This window comes from Cimex lectularius, unplaced genomic scaffold, assembly GCF_000648675.2.
Source record: "Cimex lectularius strain Harlan isolate CLEC.00 unplaced genomic scaffold, Clec_2.1 scaffold41, whole genome shotgun sequence".
NCBI lineage: Eukaryota > Metazoa > Arthropoda > Insecta > Hemiptera > Cimicidae > Cimex > Cimex lectularius.
Genome location: NW_019393011.1, coordinates 1,577,456 through 1,593,599, shown reverse-complemented (window position 1 = coordinate 1,593,599; position 16,144 = coordinate 1,577,456). Strand labels below are relative to the sequence as shown.

General features: G+C 32.3%; 1 protein-coding gene across 3 annotated transcripts in view; it reads right to left on the bottom strand.

Annotated features, from left to right (window-relative positions):
- LOC106663794 (hemicentin-2) overlaps window positions 1-1,396 on the bottom strand; it is a 653,163-nt gene extending 651,767 nt beyond the window's left edge. For all 3 annotated transcript variants that reach the window (XM_024229781.1, XM_024229783.1, XM_024229784.1), the window contains exon 1: window positions 1,087-1,396. In XM_024229781.1, the coding sequence (XP_024085549.1) occupies window positions 1,087-1,192 (106 nt within the window). In that variant the 5' untranslated portion in view covers window positions 1,193-1,396. The remainder of the gene's footprint in view (window positions 1-1,086) is intronic.
- Between the last annotated feature and the right edge of the window lie 14,748 nt (window positions 1,397-16,144).

Below are 16,144 nucleotides of genomic sequence, written 5' to 3'. Positions count from 1 at the left end.
ATAATCAAATATTAATACTAATAATACATCACATAACAACCCAAAATGCGAAATATTATTTTGAAAAATATAAAAAGTTATTTCCCATCAAGCCTTTCTGCAAGTTTTTTTAACAAGTAAAATGAAAATGGTTAAATTTAAGATATATTTCTATAATTTTTATTCAATTCATTATCAACATTTTAATATTTTTAATGTGTTCTTTCATTCACAAACGAATTCGTATTAATGTTTTAATTAAAAATTGATACAACACAACTCAAAATTGAAAATACTAGCTATAAAAATATAAAAAAACAACGGTCCTCCCGATTCTATCTCTGGCAGACAACAAGGCTAAAATAAACACTTTGTTACATTTTGTTTAGATCCAATAAATACATTTTTTATTAATAATCTAGTATTCTTTTAGCAATTTTAACGAAAACAATTTTTTTCTGATTTAATTCATTACGATGTGTGCACTATCATTAGATTTTTTATTTATCCGATGTTTTTATGAATTATCACTTTATTTATGTTCATAATGCTATCTACTACTTGGCCTCGCGCAGATTATTACACAATCGTTTAATTAAAAACACAATAAAATAAAATTTTCATAAAAAATCTGATTTTTAGATATTTAATTAGTTAGAGATATGAAATCTTGCTATTGGAATAAATGATCGTATACAAAAATTAAATCAAACTTGATCTGACTTTTCTATTAAAAAAAATGCTATATCATTAGTGTTGTTTACCAAAAAAATACATGTGTTATTTAATAAACTATGGTTTAAAATTCTTGAACTATTGGGTTGTCCGGAAAATAATGCAGGATTTTAAGTTTTCATTAAAAAAAATCTATATAAAATATTCTGTTTACGTTTACAGGATTACTCNTGGGAAATTATTTTGATTAAAGAACATTGCTTTAAAGTAACTAGTTTCTTTTTTTTTGTTTAATACCAAAATCCTGCATTATTTTCCGGACAACCCAATATTTGGTATTTCAATTTGAGAATTTTGTTGTTATGGAGTGGTGGATGAATGTGTCAAATACTGGAGAAAGGAGAAATTTATGAAATTGGAATTAAAATTTACCTTGCGTAATAGCTCCAGAGGCAGCGTTGAAGATAACGATGAGAAGAAGATGCTGCTTTGCAATCATTTCCACTGATCCCATTATTGCACGACACTGTTGAGGCATTGGGCCTAACTTACATCATGGTCGGATTGCGTCCGACCCACTTTTCTTCACTGGAAAATTGTCAGTCCCCCTTTTATCACTGGATTTCTAAAGCACACCGCTTTTCCCGAAGAAGCCTATTTTATTACCGCATGTTCACGAGGGGGTGAAAGCGAAGGGGTTCTTGCCTGCTGGCTGGCCTTACACTGACTGTTCATTCGCACCCCCCGCCCCGTAACTTCAAGTGAGGACCGCTGGAAGCGCCCCGGCACTCTGATTAGCTAATAAAAAACAGAATCGGTATCTTCAATTCTCTTCGACAGAAAAATCTTTGAAAAATTCACCAAAAAAGGAAAATGATATTCGCCAATTTAACATGGACAGATTCTGCTAGAACTTCCACCCCCTCAGATTTAAAGATGGGGAGAAAACGACATCAATATTTTCTCGATGCCTTTAAATCTTTTAAACATAAATAACACACTTTACATAAATATGATTCGATCTTATTATCTTATAAGAAAGTGCTACTTCAAAGAAACAATAATAAATTTTCAGTTTGTAATAAGAAGATAGCCCACTTAAACAATTTTGTGCAAAATAAACTAATTCAACAGAAACTAACTACGAAAATAAACACAACGTTTTTATTTGAATGGCAGATAAATATGATTTTAGCTAACAAAATGTCATACATCAGTAAAAATGCCTGCCTTATTATTTTGCCAAAGAGTTAAACTTTTGTTTTTAATTACTGTTTGAATCATAAATAACTCGATTTAATAAAGTTTAAATAGGACTCGTTAATTACCGGCCAATAAAGTATAATTATTTATAAAAAATAGGTAATATTAAAACAAAACATGAAGGTTCATTCTAAACAAGGCGAAATACAATATTATAAACAACACTGGGTTATTTAAGTTGTTTTTCTATTGTGAAAGATTGAACAATAATAAAACAACGTTCAAATAAACATCTGTTGAAGGAAATATGATTTAATAAATGAAAATTTGTAGTTAATTGAGAATAGCATTGTTTGATCTCGAACACTACAAATTAAATCTCTTATTTCATTATTCTTCAAACTTTAAAGTTTTATTATTATAAAGTGTTAAAATGATGTTGTATTTGTTACCATGGTAAATTATTAATAATAGTTCCGATTCCTGATGTAGGGTGTATATATCCGACATATCCTACCAGGGTAAAAATCACTTTAATGACCTAAAGCAACCAGTTTTTCCATGTTATTGGAGAAAATATATTCCTTATATTTTTCTGTACCATGAGCAATTTACTTACGATCAATTTAAATGATAATTAAATAAATAGATTCTTGACGGAAGAAGTTGGATAACCCAACGTATTATTCCATTTATGTTTAGTAGTCTAATTGATAAAATTACTTTTCAATTAATTATTCTTTTTATTAACTTTTGGCTCAATACGCGTGGTTCAAGAGCAGCGGCGTATTGAGCCGAAGGTCGTGGGTTCGAATCCCGCTCGTCATACTAACTTTTTCATCTCGACCAAGACCTTACACGAAAAGAATAATTAATTGAATATCGTATTATGTTCAAAATAGTTTTTTGCAAATACACCTAAGAATTCAGTGTCAAAAACCTTTACAAAAACGTTCGTTGATGAGTGACTTGTTATTTCAAATATTAAGCCACTATACTTATTTCACTATCTTGGAAGGTTAAATCAATATTTTCTGGCTCATGAGAAACAAGGCAAAAATAACAGTTTAATTGTTTAATTTTTTTTAACGCACCTACAAAAAAATTAATGGTGGACAGTGTTTAGACAACCTGTATTTACATTATTGAAGAATGAGGGTTCAAATATAATTTAACTACGAACTAAATATATATTGGATAAGATCAAAGATGATCCGATTATCGTCTATAGATTATTGAATAATCATTACTGAATGATATTCATCAATGATACATTCCGCGAACGGTCGACAAAGGAGCTGAGTGTTTTCTTTCGAATTGGCTTCATCGTTGAATTTTAATTAAAAATTACCGAAATATGACAATATTCATATCGGAAAGGTTCGAACATGGGCCCAGATAGAAACATATGCGGCAGGTAGTTAAAAAATCACTTTAATTTAAATATAATTTAAATTATTGGTAATTTTCCTCATAAACACTGTTTTTGCTTTTGTAACTATTATTACCGTTTCATTGCAATAAGAAAATCTTGTATATTGTGCGAAATTTCAGTAAACGAGGTGAGTTCAGTTAGGTATCAACAAAGAGACAAATTAATGAAATTAGTAATTGAAAAAAAAAAAATAGAGAATCATGTACAACATAATATATTTTTGTATTCGCGTTTGTTATTTACATTTAATGTATTTAAAACAGTCATTTAGAATTATACATATAACTATTCGTGTCGATCTCTATGTTTACTACATCTCAATTTTCTCTATATTTACCATCCCAGCGAATTTCTGACGAAGAACTGAGTTCGAAACTTCAGAGATAGTCTTCTTCTTGGGTATCATGTGGGTTCTCATCCAAAATTAATGCACGTCACTTCAACATCCCTAAGTTAGTAAAATGAAATAGTTGGCCATCTAGTATGTTTTTGCCCCTATTTGGTGTCGCAGGGATTTCATCCTTTAGCACTTAATCATTGTGCTTTTTCGATTTTTATATTGCAAAGAATTCTTTTCATGGCTGTGGCATCAAGAACGGTTTTCCCAGGTATCATAACCTTTTCCTAGCTATAGAGAAGCAGCTGCATAAGATATATTCTATTCTCTCTCGCTCTCTCTCTCTCTCTCTCTCTCTCTCTCTCTCTCTCTCTCTCTCTCTGACTCCCTCGTGTTCTTCTTTTCGTCCCCATATCTTTACCTCACTTTATTTACTTTATATATTTTATGTATTTTCTTTCAGTCTCCCCCTCAACCAAAATGATTTTCTTATCTGTTTGGTAATTTTAGAACCTTGTCACCTTGTCATTGAAATACCTTCGTAAAATATATACAGGGACTCACATATTTGTTCACATCAGTAAACAATTTTCTATTAGCTCTAGTTTGCAAATCTCGGATTTTTAATCCAGAAAACAGCAATAGGATTGAGTTCGTTGAACTGTTGGTAAACAAACATTCACCCTAATAATTTTTATTTATGTTTATACCTATGAATTGAGCCAGTTTATTACGAGTCTTTATGTGAACAGTTTTGTGACTCGGGTTACTTCATTGCAAATTTCGCAAAAACCATTCAATAATTCGTCTCAAATTTATTATCAGGTATCATCAATTTAGTTATTTTTCTTACATATTGAAAATATTTCCTTTCCTTAATGGTTATGATCTATTCCGTTTAAATACAGTATGAAGCCATTTTCAACATTTTTGAAAGCTCCAATAATAAAAACTCTACAAGAAGGACTTCCTTATCGTGAAATTTCAAAAAAATATAAATTGTTATTATTGGGGTAATAACAAAACCTGAAAGATCTTCCGGAATTTACGACAGTTGTTTTAAAAATAACAGGAGTGGTCATAAAACAAAATTTTCCGAGGCCAAAAGGCGTTGTATGTACGCGCTCCGTTCGATCAGGACAGGTTGACAATGCTGTCCAAATTCAGTGTAGGCCGCGTGATAATGACAATATGGATGTCAGTGCTGAAACAAACAGAGATGTTCGCTGAGGCTGGATTAAGAGCGACGGGAAGTGAAGAAACCATTGCTGACCAAAGAGTGGCTTGCTGATCGTGGTTTTAATGTCATGGAATGGCCCTCATAGTCACCTAACCTTAATCCAATTGAGCACTTGTGGGGAAAACTAAAAAATCTTTAGCCGATGCTGCAGGAGACGCTTCAAACTTCGATCAACTTTGGGAAAAACACAAGTTGAATGGGACCTAATTGATCCAGAACAGTACAGAAATCGCGTGAGAAGTATGACCAGAAGGACTGATGCAGTTTTGAAAGCCAAAGGAGGACATACAAAATATTAAAGAACTTTCTATGACACAATCATATTATCGTTCGCACATGGTAATTTCTTTTCTATTATTTTAATAATCATGATAAAGGAACAATTTAATTTTTTGGGTGTTTTTTGTGTTCAGATAAATAAAATTATTTAAAAAAAACTACATTTATTTGATGTCCGATAATAGTTTTGTAAACTAAATAATGATATAACCCAATTTTCTTCAGCTGTGAACGAATCTGGGAGTCACTGTATATCAAAAACACGTTTGTGACTGAAAAACACGATATGACAAAATAGTATATATTTAATTTTCATCTTAATTTAAATCTCCTTCAAATTGAGTTAAACATACATCAAGGTTTTTGTTTTACACTTAAAATGTAACTACTTAATTACTCTTATATAAAAGTGTATTTTAAAATGAATATAGTCGATAATAACTTTGCCACAATGGTTTCTCATGTAACAAAAAGTAATAAATTAAATTTGTTTATTTGAGAGGGCAATTATTCTCTTTCCGGAATTTATTCACTACAAATTGTTAACAAAATTTTATTTTATGTAATTCCGCACATACACAATTCCGGAACAATTTAAATTTAATTGGTTTAATACACTTATAAACGAATTAATATATACGCTGTATTTCTTTTAATTGCATCGAACTTTAATCAATTTCAAGAAAAGTTAGATATATTTTCAGAATTTAAATAATTATTTAAAAAAATACGTTTTGTTAGAGTAAAATTACCGAATTTTAATAGAGCTTGCATATTTCTGTTATCTACATTGGGCATAAAATCCTTAGTGCATAATGATTACATCTTACATTTTAAACAATGTTGAATCATGCTTACTTAAATATTATTTATCTACTCATTGTTTATATAAATCTGCTCAGCGAATAAAAAAGAGCGCATTAACATCAAACATAGTAAGTTACTTACTAATTATAATAAATAAATAATTTACACTGCGAGATTGTGCAGTGCAAAATTAAAACATATATAAAATTAGTTATTAAGCAAATATTATAATGTTATTACCCATGTAGACGCACCTTGGTCACAAAGCACCGGTGTAATTTCAAATACCCTGATGGCCCGACAATTCTTTTAACTGTACATACTTTGTGAAAGGGTTTGCTTTTGTATTAATGTATTTATTAGTGTAGTCGTTTGAGTATATGTTGTATAGATGGATTTGTGGCGGAATAAAAGCACTCCAAAGACCAAGCAACCAATCTTTATAAAAATGTGTGGTGGTTAGTGACCGTTAGTCGATAATTATTCAGAAATCGTAAGATGCGGTCTGGTGTGATGTAGGTTTCAGAAAAATATTTTCTTTATCGTGCCAACGTTTCGCTCTTTATTGAGTCCTGGGCCCTGAGGATGATCTCAATAAAGATCGAAACGTTGGCACGATAAAGAAAATGTTTTTCTGAAACCTACATCACACCAGACCGCATCTCACGATCTTTATAAAAAGATAGTTTTCAGTCCGTTTTATAAAGATTGAACAACATAATCATTCCACCATTTATCATTGATTTTATGATAGTTATTCCATATTTATAGTGCCTCAAAAGAGATACCCATTTACCTCGGTGATTCAACAATTATATAAATGCTGTTTTCTATAAGTGCAGTTTTTAGCGTGAATAAGTGGGAGTTCTCAGTAGAATATTCTGCTCACTGAGGGCAAATTTTGATTAGGTATATATTAGATAGATAGATAGATTGTAAAGGAGCCGGCATTTTTACGACCTTTGCATCGCGACCAGTATTGGTCTATTGTGCATCTCCTTTTTTTATCTAGGGCTTCTGGTTAAGCTTGAGACTTTTTACCAGATCCCAAAAGCTACCTTTTTCAAGGGTCCTCGTGAGTATCCTTCAGCCCCAGGCTTTTCCACTCCCAGGATTTGGAATCTCATCCATCAACAGAGCTGTTTCTTCTTCTTCTTGGTAATATCTGGACAGACTTGTTTCTGCCACACTTTATCTATACATATTCCTCCCGAGTCTGCAGTGTCCAGTTATTAGTTCAACTATTATTATAGTTCTAGGATGTCCTAGATTTAGTAGTTCTGCCGTTAGTTTCTGCCAAGGTCCTTTGATAAAATTTTTGGGTACCTCTATCTGGAGCTACATTCCCATTGAGCTGAGGATTTGTTATTAATCCCCTCTGTAGTGGGTACGCGTTTTTGCCTGATTGGTAAACCACAAAAGAATTCTTGGTCAAAAATTGTCCTCGTCGAGCTTTCCTTGTCCAATTTATCGGCCTCTTCGTTGCCCCTCTTCCTTATTTGCCCTGGCAATGGTAATTTTGTATTCCGCCAATGTCTGACAGGGTGACCAATGCCGTCCAAACGACTCTGAACTTTACCGTCGAAGCGGCACTTGCCTTCAATGCCTAGCTCTCCGAGTAGATGGTTATTCTTCTATTGACAATCCCCAGCCTTTTTATCTCCCTGACACAGTGCTCAATAGCCACAGCTTCCTATTGAAAGACGGTAGCATAGTATCCAAGGTTGATATGAATTCTAGTCCTTGGTTTATTTCCATAAGTGCCAGGCCTGATCCATATTCGGTTTTGGAGCCATATTTACACCAGATATGGTTGGCATTAACTGGGATCCCTTTCTACCAGTCTACTCTACCTGATATTAAGATTAGCATTTTTTTTTGTGTCAAAACTGAATTTAGAGGTCATTGCATCAGCTGGCATCCCCCAGTTCTGTCTAGCCGAAACGCCCCGAAACTTTAATTGCTCCTTTTTATGTGAGCAGGCTATTGGAACCTGCGTATGAATTGTGGCTCTAGCCTCTCCCTGGATAAAAATGTGTAGTGGTAGTAGACTCAGGACTTCCAGGGCAGCCGTGGGGGTTGTTCTCTTTGTCCCTGTGATAAAGTAAAAATGAAAAGTTAATGGAATATTTTAATTTTTAGCTGTTTTAAAAGAGAAATTAATTCTATTCTTCCACTTAATTTTTTTTTAAAGCAATATATTTAAAAAAATGTAAGCTGGGACAACTGTTCAGTTCTTAAAAAATTCAATTAATAAATATTTTTAATAAAGAAGATTGTTGCCAAAACCTATTAATGAGACTAACCGAACGGTGGGTTTGAAAAAGTAAAAATAATAGAAAAAGAAAATAACAATGGCTAGAGAATTTGTATATAAATTTGGAAATAATAGAAGTATTAAGGTACAAATAAATAAAAATAAGATTTCATATATATATATATATATATATATACAGGGTGAATTGCTACTCGTGCTACAAACTTCTCCAGTAGATTCTTGACCCTAAAATGAACAAAAAAGTTCATATTGACCATGGTCCGATTCTCAACCATTTCAGAGTAATTTCGCTTTTTATCGATTTTGAAAGATATCACGTCCTGGCGTCGGAAAATCGTGATATCTTTTAATCTAAACATTTCTCTTAAAATCTATAAGCACCGTTGAAATCCCCGTTAATTTTTAGAGAGAATCAAAATCATAATTCCATTGAAATTTTTTAATTTAATTTAATGCCCATTTAGTATGTAATGTTTAAGAAGTTTACAAACAGCTAGAAGGTCAAGGAAGAAAGACCCAAACGTTTTGCCACCTTCATCTTCTTATTGAAAAATTAACGGGGATTTCAACGGTGCTTTTAGATTTTCAGAGAAATGTTTAGATTAAAAGATATCACGATTTTCCGACGCCAGGACGTGATATCTTTCAAAATCGATAAAAAGCGAAATTACTCTGAAATGGTTGAGAATCGGACCATGGACAATATGAACTTTTTTGTTCATTTTAGGGTGAAGAATCTACTGGAGAAGTTTGTAGCACGAGTAGCAATTCATCCTGTATATATACGAAAAAACCCTTATTATTTTTTGGTATATTTCAAACCTAATAAACAAATGATATAAAATGAACATAATGCATTGGTTAACTTGTTGACATTTATTGTTGTGTTTTTGTGTGTTTTATTTTCACTGAACATTTAAGTTATATTTATTAATTCTTAACAAGATGTTTTCTAATATTTCACGGTTTGTTTTTGTATTTTAAGTCATAACAGCGTAAATAAAATGTATTTTTGTTTGTCTATTATGTGGAATAAAGTGGATCGAGATAAAAAAATGTACCAAAGGAATTTCTTTGAATTCCAAATTGTATAAAATATTGACAAAAATATGATATAAATATAATTTATGTTAAGAAATGACTAATTTAATGGTAAAATATATTCAACTTCTTTGTAAACATTCTAGTTATACGATAAAAAACATTAATCTGTGATAAATTGTCTGCCGTATATAGTAGCCGTATAAGCATACTTTCTGATCCGTAGTTACAGCAAAAGGTAAAAATTCTAGAGTTACTGAAGTAAAAAAAGGAACGGTTCTGATGTAATGGTACCATTGCCATTGTAACGCACGATAACACCCCAACCTTAAAAAAGCCATTAGGGATTGTCGAACAGGATTTTATTCCTGATAACAAAAAGCAACACTCGATGTATTCCGAAGGCGAACACAGTAAAGTTTCTTTGCTCTCACATTATTTACAAAGTTTCTTAATTTTAACCCTTTCAGTAGGGAAGAGTTGAACATTGCTGTGTTTCGCTCTAGGGAGGTTATTAAGATTTTTGTAAAGGCCTAAACAAATATTTTTGAAATAATCAACAACACGGAGTTGACGCAAATTATCTGTTGGCAAAATATGTTTTTTGTTTCTAAGAAAGATAACGTTAAAAGTTTGTATCAATTTTTCACCACCAATTTTTCTGTTTAATCTTACAAATAAAATTATTATAAAATTTATCATTTATATTTTTCTGTTTGGCTTTTTAGCTAACGTATAGTGTACATTACTATACCGATTGCTCATTTTTCTTTGCTCTTCAATAAAACATATTTGTTTACTTTTCTATTAAACCAAATATCACTAATTAAATTTAATCATATATATTAATTAGTTAAGTATTTTTTTAAATCATTATTATTTAACTTTTTCATTTCAACCAAGACCTTACATAAAAAGATTAATTAATTGAGAGAATTAAGAGAAGTATTGTGGTAATTCGGACCACTAAATATAATGAATTATTATTTAAATATAATAATTTTTAATAAACACAACAATAAATGGAAATACTTAGAATAAACTTAAAATTTCTATACTGCGTAGATCATTTTCACATCTTATACCTATTTGTATAAAACAAACAATGTTTGTAGGTCCCAGGAACTGAAGATGATCTAAATGAAAATCGAAACGTTGGCGCTATAAAGAAAATGTTTTTCTAAACCTACATCACACAAGGCCGCCTATCCCGATCTCCAAATAATCATTAATTAACGGTCACTAAATATTACACATTCATAAAATTTCTAACATTTATATTTTTGGTGCATATAGCAAGGCAAAATATTGTTTTTTAGAAAATAAGTATAAAAAATATATATCTATTTTATAAATGCGTTTCCTACTTTTGTTGAATAAATTTAGATATAATTAAAAATCATTTAATTACTTTTCACCTCCACGTTATTACCAAATTTCCACTTCGCGAGCACGACCAAAAGGTGTTTAATACACTGAAAATGATAATTACTACAGATACAATTTATCTAGATTAAAATCAGCAATACATTTAATTCCTTGAAAAGGCCGAGAGGGTGCGTTGAAATGAATGTATAGCTCTTCAAAGGAGGTAATGGATTTTGTAAAGAAGCTTCATTGCAGTGTCTCATTGGAGACCTCATAAAGTTACCTGCCCAATCTACCGAGACTTCAAGGAGGACAGACTGATCTCATTTCGCTTGCCCTCCTCCGACTCGTTTACTGTGAAAATATATTATTTGGATTCGAAAGACCACCGGATGTTGCAACTGGGCTGAAAATGTAATAGAGTTTTTCCTTTTTTGTTATTTGTTACCACTAATGATGTATCATTTGTTTTCTCAATTTGATTTCTTTCATGTTAGCATTTTTCATCATTACTCTCTTCTATTTTGAAATTCCAAATATATATATATATATATATATATATTGTCTTTATTGTCTATAGTAGTTAAATATTATGAGATTTCTCATTGAAGCTTGCGGGATGATGAACCTTAATATTGGTATTTACGCCACCACAATAATGCGTCATGCCACCTCTGGCCATTGTGGTGTAAAACTAACATTTCTCATCTTTCAGTTTATTCCCCTGTTCTTACTGAATGATTTCAGGCCAATGCTTAGTAGTGTATTTTGTATCTACACATTTCCTTTCTTTGCAGAAGAGTATGGTGGGGGAAGGGGTGCTTTTTGTTATAAGACTTTTTGTGAACTGTATGGAAGAGGTTTTCTTAGAGTTGATGTTTACATTTTCTCATACAATCTTTCTACAATGTTTATAGCGTTTTGCATCTAATTTGACAGATTGTCATCAGAATTTCCCTTTGCGATATTAATTATTACGGCATGGCATAGTAAGATTCAGGAGCCTACAACACATCCTTAACACGACCGATGGGGGATGGACGATTATCATGCGAGAAAATCAAGTTTGGCAGATAGTCAAAAGTATCTACCTGGAAATGCGTAATTTGTTCACCAAAAATTCAAAAAATAATAAGATATTTTGCACTCTTAAAATTTTTAGAGGCGAAGGTGTAGTACCAGTACGGGGGCTAGAGGCATTATAGGAGTACTTCATTTTAATCATTAAATTCACTAATTTCGTGGTCCGCTTGACCAATTAATACATTACAATTAATTAAGGTTTTTAGTTGAGATGAGAAAAAGCTAATGGCACGAGCGGGATTCGAACCCACGATCTTCGGCTAGATACGCAGCTGCTCTACCACTTGAGCTATCGTGACCTCGATCCACTCGGACATCAACTTCCTATCTCAACCACACCTTACGAGTTTTTCCTCCGTTTTGCCATTTTTCAAAGGTATTAATGGGTCAAGCGGACCACGAAATTATGAATTTAATGATTAAAATTAAGTACACTTCACTAAACCTCTCCGTGGTCATTTCATTTGTCGTCGAGAATCCAATCCGATTACACGACATTTGAAAAATGGCAAAAAGGAGGGAAAACTCTTAAGGTGGGGTTGAGATAGGAAGTTGATGTCCGAGTGGATCGAGGTCACGATAGCTCAAGTGGTAGAGCAGCGGCGTATCTAGCCAAATATCGTGGGTTCGAATCACACTCGTGCCATTAGCTTTTTTCATCTCAACTAAAAACCTTAATTTATTGTAATTATTTTCTTTCCTTTTTTTGGAGAGGGAGCATTGAAAATCTGTGGTTTTCACAACCCCCATTAATAGTTAATTACCTCATGTAAAGAATTATCCACGCTATTGGAAATATGCTTTTGCAAAAGTGGTGAAAATAGTTTAAAAAATGGGGGGAATGTTTGTGATGTACACTGTACAGAGGATAGATCCGAAGATATTCCCTTGGAGTACCCCTGCAACTGTGAGATAGCCGGCGAATAGAGAAGACCCACCGATGACTGTCAGTCGGTTTAGTAAAGCTTTAGGATCAGGTGAAATGTGGGACACTCGTTTTTACTTGGAGTCATTTTCATCTTTTGTACAGCTTTCGTCTACCTGCTAACGATTTTTCTAGATTTTCCTTTCTGCGCTTTTTTTCCTTTGTTTAATAAATTACAGAAATGTTCCCAGGGGTATTGTGTCAATGTCATCATGGCTAAAAGATGGAGGTATTTTAAGTAGTATGGCTTTTTAGGATATGCTATGTTGAATGTGTCTCTAAACATTATCGACATTGATTATCTGTTTTAATTGATATCTGTTTTGATTGTCTCATTTTTAAGTGATATTTAATAAGAACATATTCATTTAATTACCTGCGAGGTTCAATAATTTATTTCGGTTGTGTGGGTTCCTTCTGTCTCCCATTGGTTGGATTTTTCGAGTAGTTTTACACGCCTTATGCCTGAAGAACGTTCACTGTATCGTAACTGTAACAGTAACACACTTAAAGTTGTGTTTTAATCAATTTTTGTTTAATTTATTTTAGACGAAAGGGATTTATGCCTTTATGTCGTTCCTAGACTCTTTTTTTAGTGTTGAGGAGCAACTAGTATACTCATACGACTATAAACTTATTATTGCGCTTTCAAAGCACTGACAGGCTTCCTCGTCATCATCCTGTGGGAGATTGGTAGACTTTTGAGGTAGATCTGCTGTTTCGCTATCTGAAATTTCCTCATGACCAGTGCTTACCATGAGCCAGGCTACTTGTAGATCCCCCTTTTTAAGTGGTATTTTACTGAAACTAGTACTGTAGTTTACCTATTATAGTTTTTTAAATACGTTTTGTCGAGTACAATTTCCTCTTCTTATCTTTTTTTTTTGACAGTAGTATACCATATGTCCCACAATAAAAAAAATGGAGATAGTGCATCAGCTCAATAGTTTATAGATGGTGCTAAAATCTGCGTGAAAAACGTCCTTGAAGATTTCTTACGAAGTCTGATTATGAACATTTAATGTTCGAAACCTAGATAACTGCAAAATCGATATTTGTGTAGGAACACTTTTTCAACCATTGAACCAAGATTTTAGTTCTTTATCAATAAGACTCTTGTTTATGACGCAAAAAAGCTTATGTCCGAGGCTATTTTATTGATAACAGTATTTTTATAGCATTTCGGCAGTTACAGACTAGTTTTATGTTGATCTCGACGCTTGAAGAGCCTTAACAGATGTCAGGCTATCTGATAGCATTATTATAGTAGCCCTGATTTTTGTTATTCATTTTATGAGCACATGTTTCTATGGCAAATAATTCGAATTGGCAGTTGGTTTAGCAACACAAGATGTAAGTTGTATATTAATATGACTTTGTCTTTTTCAGAAAAAGGATTTCGATCTAAAAATTCACTCGAGTAGAGTTTGTTAGAGAGTCATTATTAGGATGAGGAGAAAGAAAACAAGCATTGTTCTAAAGAGGGAGATTATGCAAATTGATCTATTACCCACCCCCATTAATTGTTATATTTAGGATAACTGTTATATAACATATATACATTACAATCACAATAACGTTAGCGGTTCTAAATAAGTTTATGACAAACAGTTAAAAAAAAATATTCAATTGCAATTTATTAAATGATGTTCCCAATGTGATTACCTTCAAATAGATAAATAATATGTGAAAAATTCTGTAATAGTGTAAAATATTTTAAATTAACACTTCATAATAAAGGTCATTTGAGACACTATTTTTTTTTGGAAAAACGAAAATAATTAATAATATTATGATCAATGAGCATGAAAATCAGGTATGTATGATATATAAATAATATGATCGTTACAAAAATAAATCTAATAACATTTTATGGTTTAAAAAAATGTACTCGGGGTACAAACGTTGCCACCGGTACTATAACGGAATCGCTTAGCGCCATGTGCGGTTTATTGAAAATATATAACACGATTAAAAAAGAACAATGCACTGCACCCGCCATAGGCGAAGAAATTACAGAGCATTAGGACGTAATGTTATGTTGGATCTGTCGGCGTTTTACATATCACTAGAAAATAAATCGGACTCGCCAAACGTACAATCTGAAGATCCCGTGTCAACCAAATCTTACAAGCGGACAAAAATTGAAAAGAACGGTGAGAAATGGACAATTTTTGTTATTGACTTTTAACAATAATATAACAATACAACATTTTTTACATTTCTTGTTTCTTTGTATTGAAATAAACAATACTTTTTATGAGTGGGTTTAGTGACCGTTAGTTGATGATTATTTGGAGATCGTGAGATGCGATCTGGTGTGACGGAGGTTTTAGAAAAACATTTTCTTTATCGTGCCAACGCTTCGATCTTTACTGAGACCATCTTCAGCGCCTGGGATTTATAAGCATTGTTTAAATTATATCAATACATGTAGGATGTGAAGAAATGAATTTATACAATGCTAGAAATTTTAGATAAAAAAAATTGAATTTATGCAATGCTAGAAAATTCAGATAAAAAAATGAATTTATACAATGCTAGAAATTTTAGACTTAATCAAAGTATTTGTACTTACTCAAAGTGTTTGTTTTCTGTGTAGATGCGACACTATTGTGTGTCGTGTTGAGAGTGGCAGTTGATGCTTTATGTTTATATACGTTGGATTTTGAAGGGGTGAGGAAGGAAATAGGGATAGAAATCCATTTTTCAATGGGTAGTCGGCTCCTTTCACCTCAAAGAATGGGAAAAATAGGTAATGGTTCGGGTTGATTATCCTTTCAGGATTATATAGACGGGGATAAGGAAGGGAAAGTCAAATTGTTGAAGAATTGGACTATGTAGAAATGTTTCATGTATGGAATGTAATGATTGTTTGATATGTTATATGTTTTGTGTGATGTGATCATGATATACATTGATATTGAATTTGATTAATGATGCGTAACTCAACGGACACAAGTAAACTCAGACACATGTAAATCCCAGATAATCAACAAAGATCGAAACGTTGGCACGTTAAAGAAAATATTTTTCTAAACCTCACGATATCCAAATAATCAATATTTTTTATGCACAGACAACTTGAATATAAATCATTGAACCTTTTTTTGTTTTTTTTCGAGGGTTCACAACAACAGATGTCAATGCAGGGCCGCTGTATTCGAACCCGGGACCTTTGCCGTTGTAATAAGCGCCTAAACCATTGCGGCCACCGACGCCCCTATACTGTATTGCAACACAATACTAATTTGTCAAGGCTTAAACATATTTCACATAAATGAAAAACCAGTATTTAAAATTACATCATAGAATTTTTTTAAAACAAATTTTACAATATTTCTTTTAGCTGAAAGGACAAATATCCTTTTCCCGTTGCGAATGAGCGTCGGACACTTACCAATCTAGCTGGCCTCTTACCTCCCTCGATGTAAAAGAAGAATAGCAAGTTCATAAACTTTTCTCGAAAAGAATTAAGTTAGAGGAAAATTAAA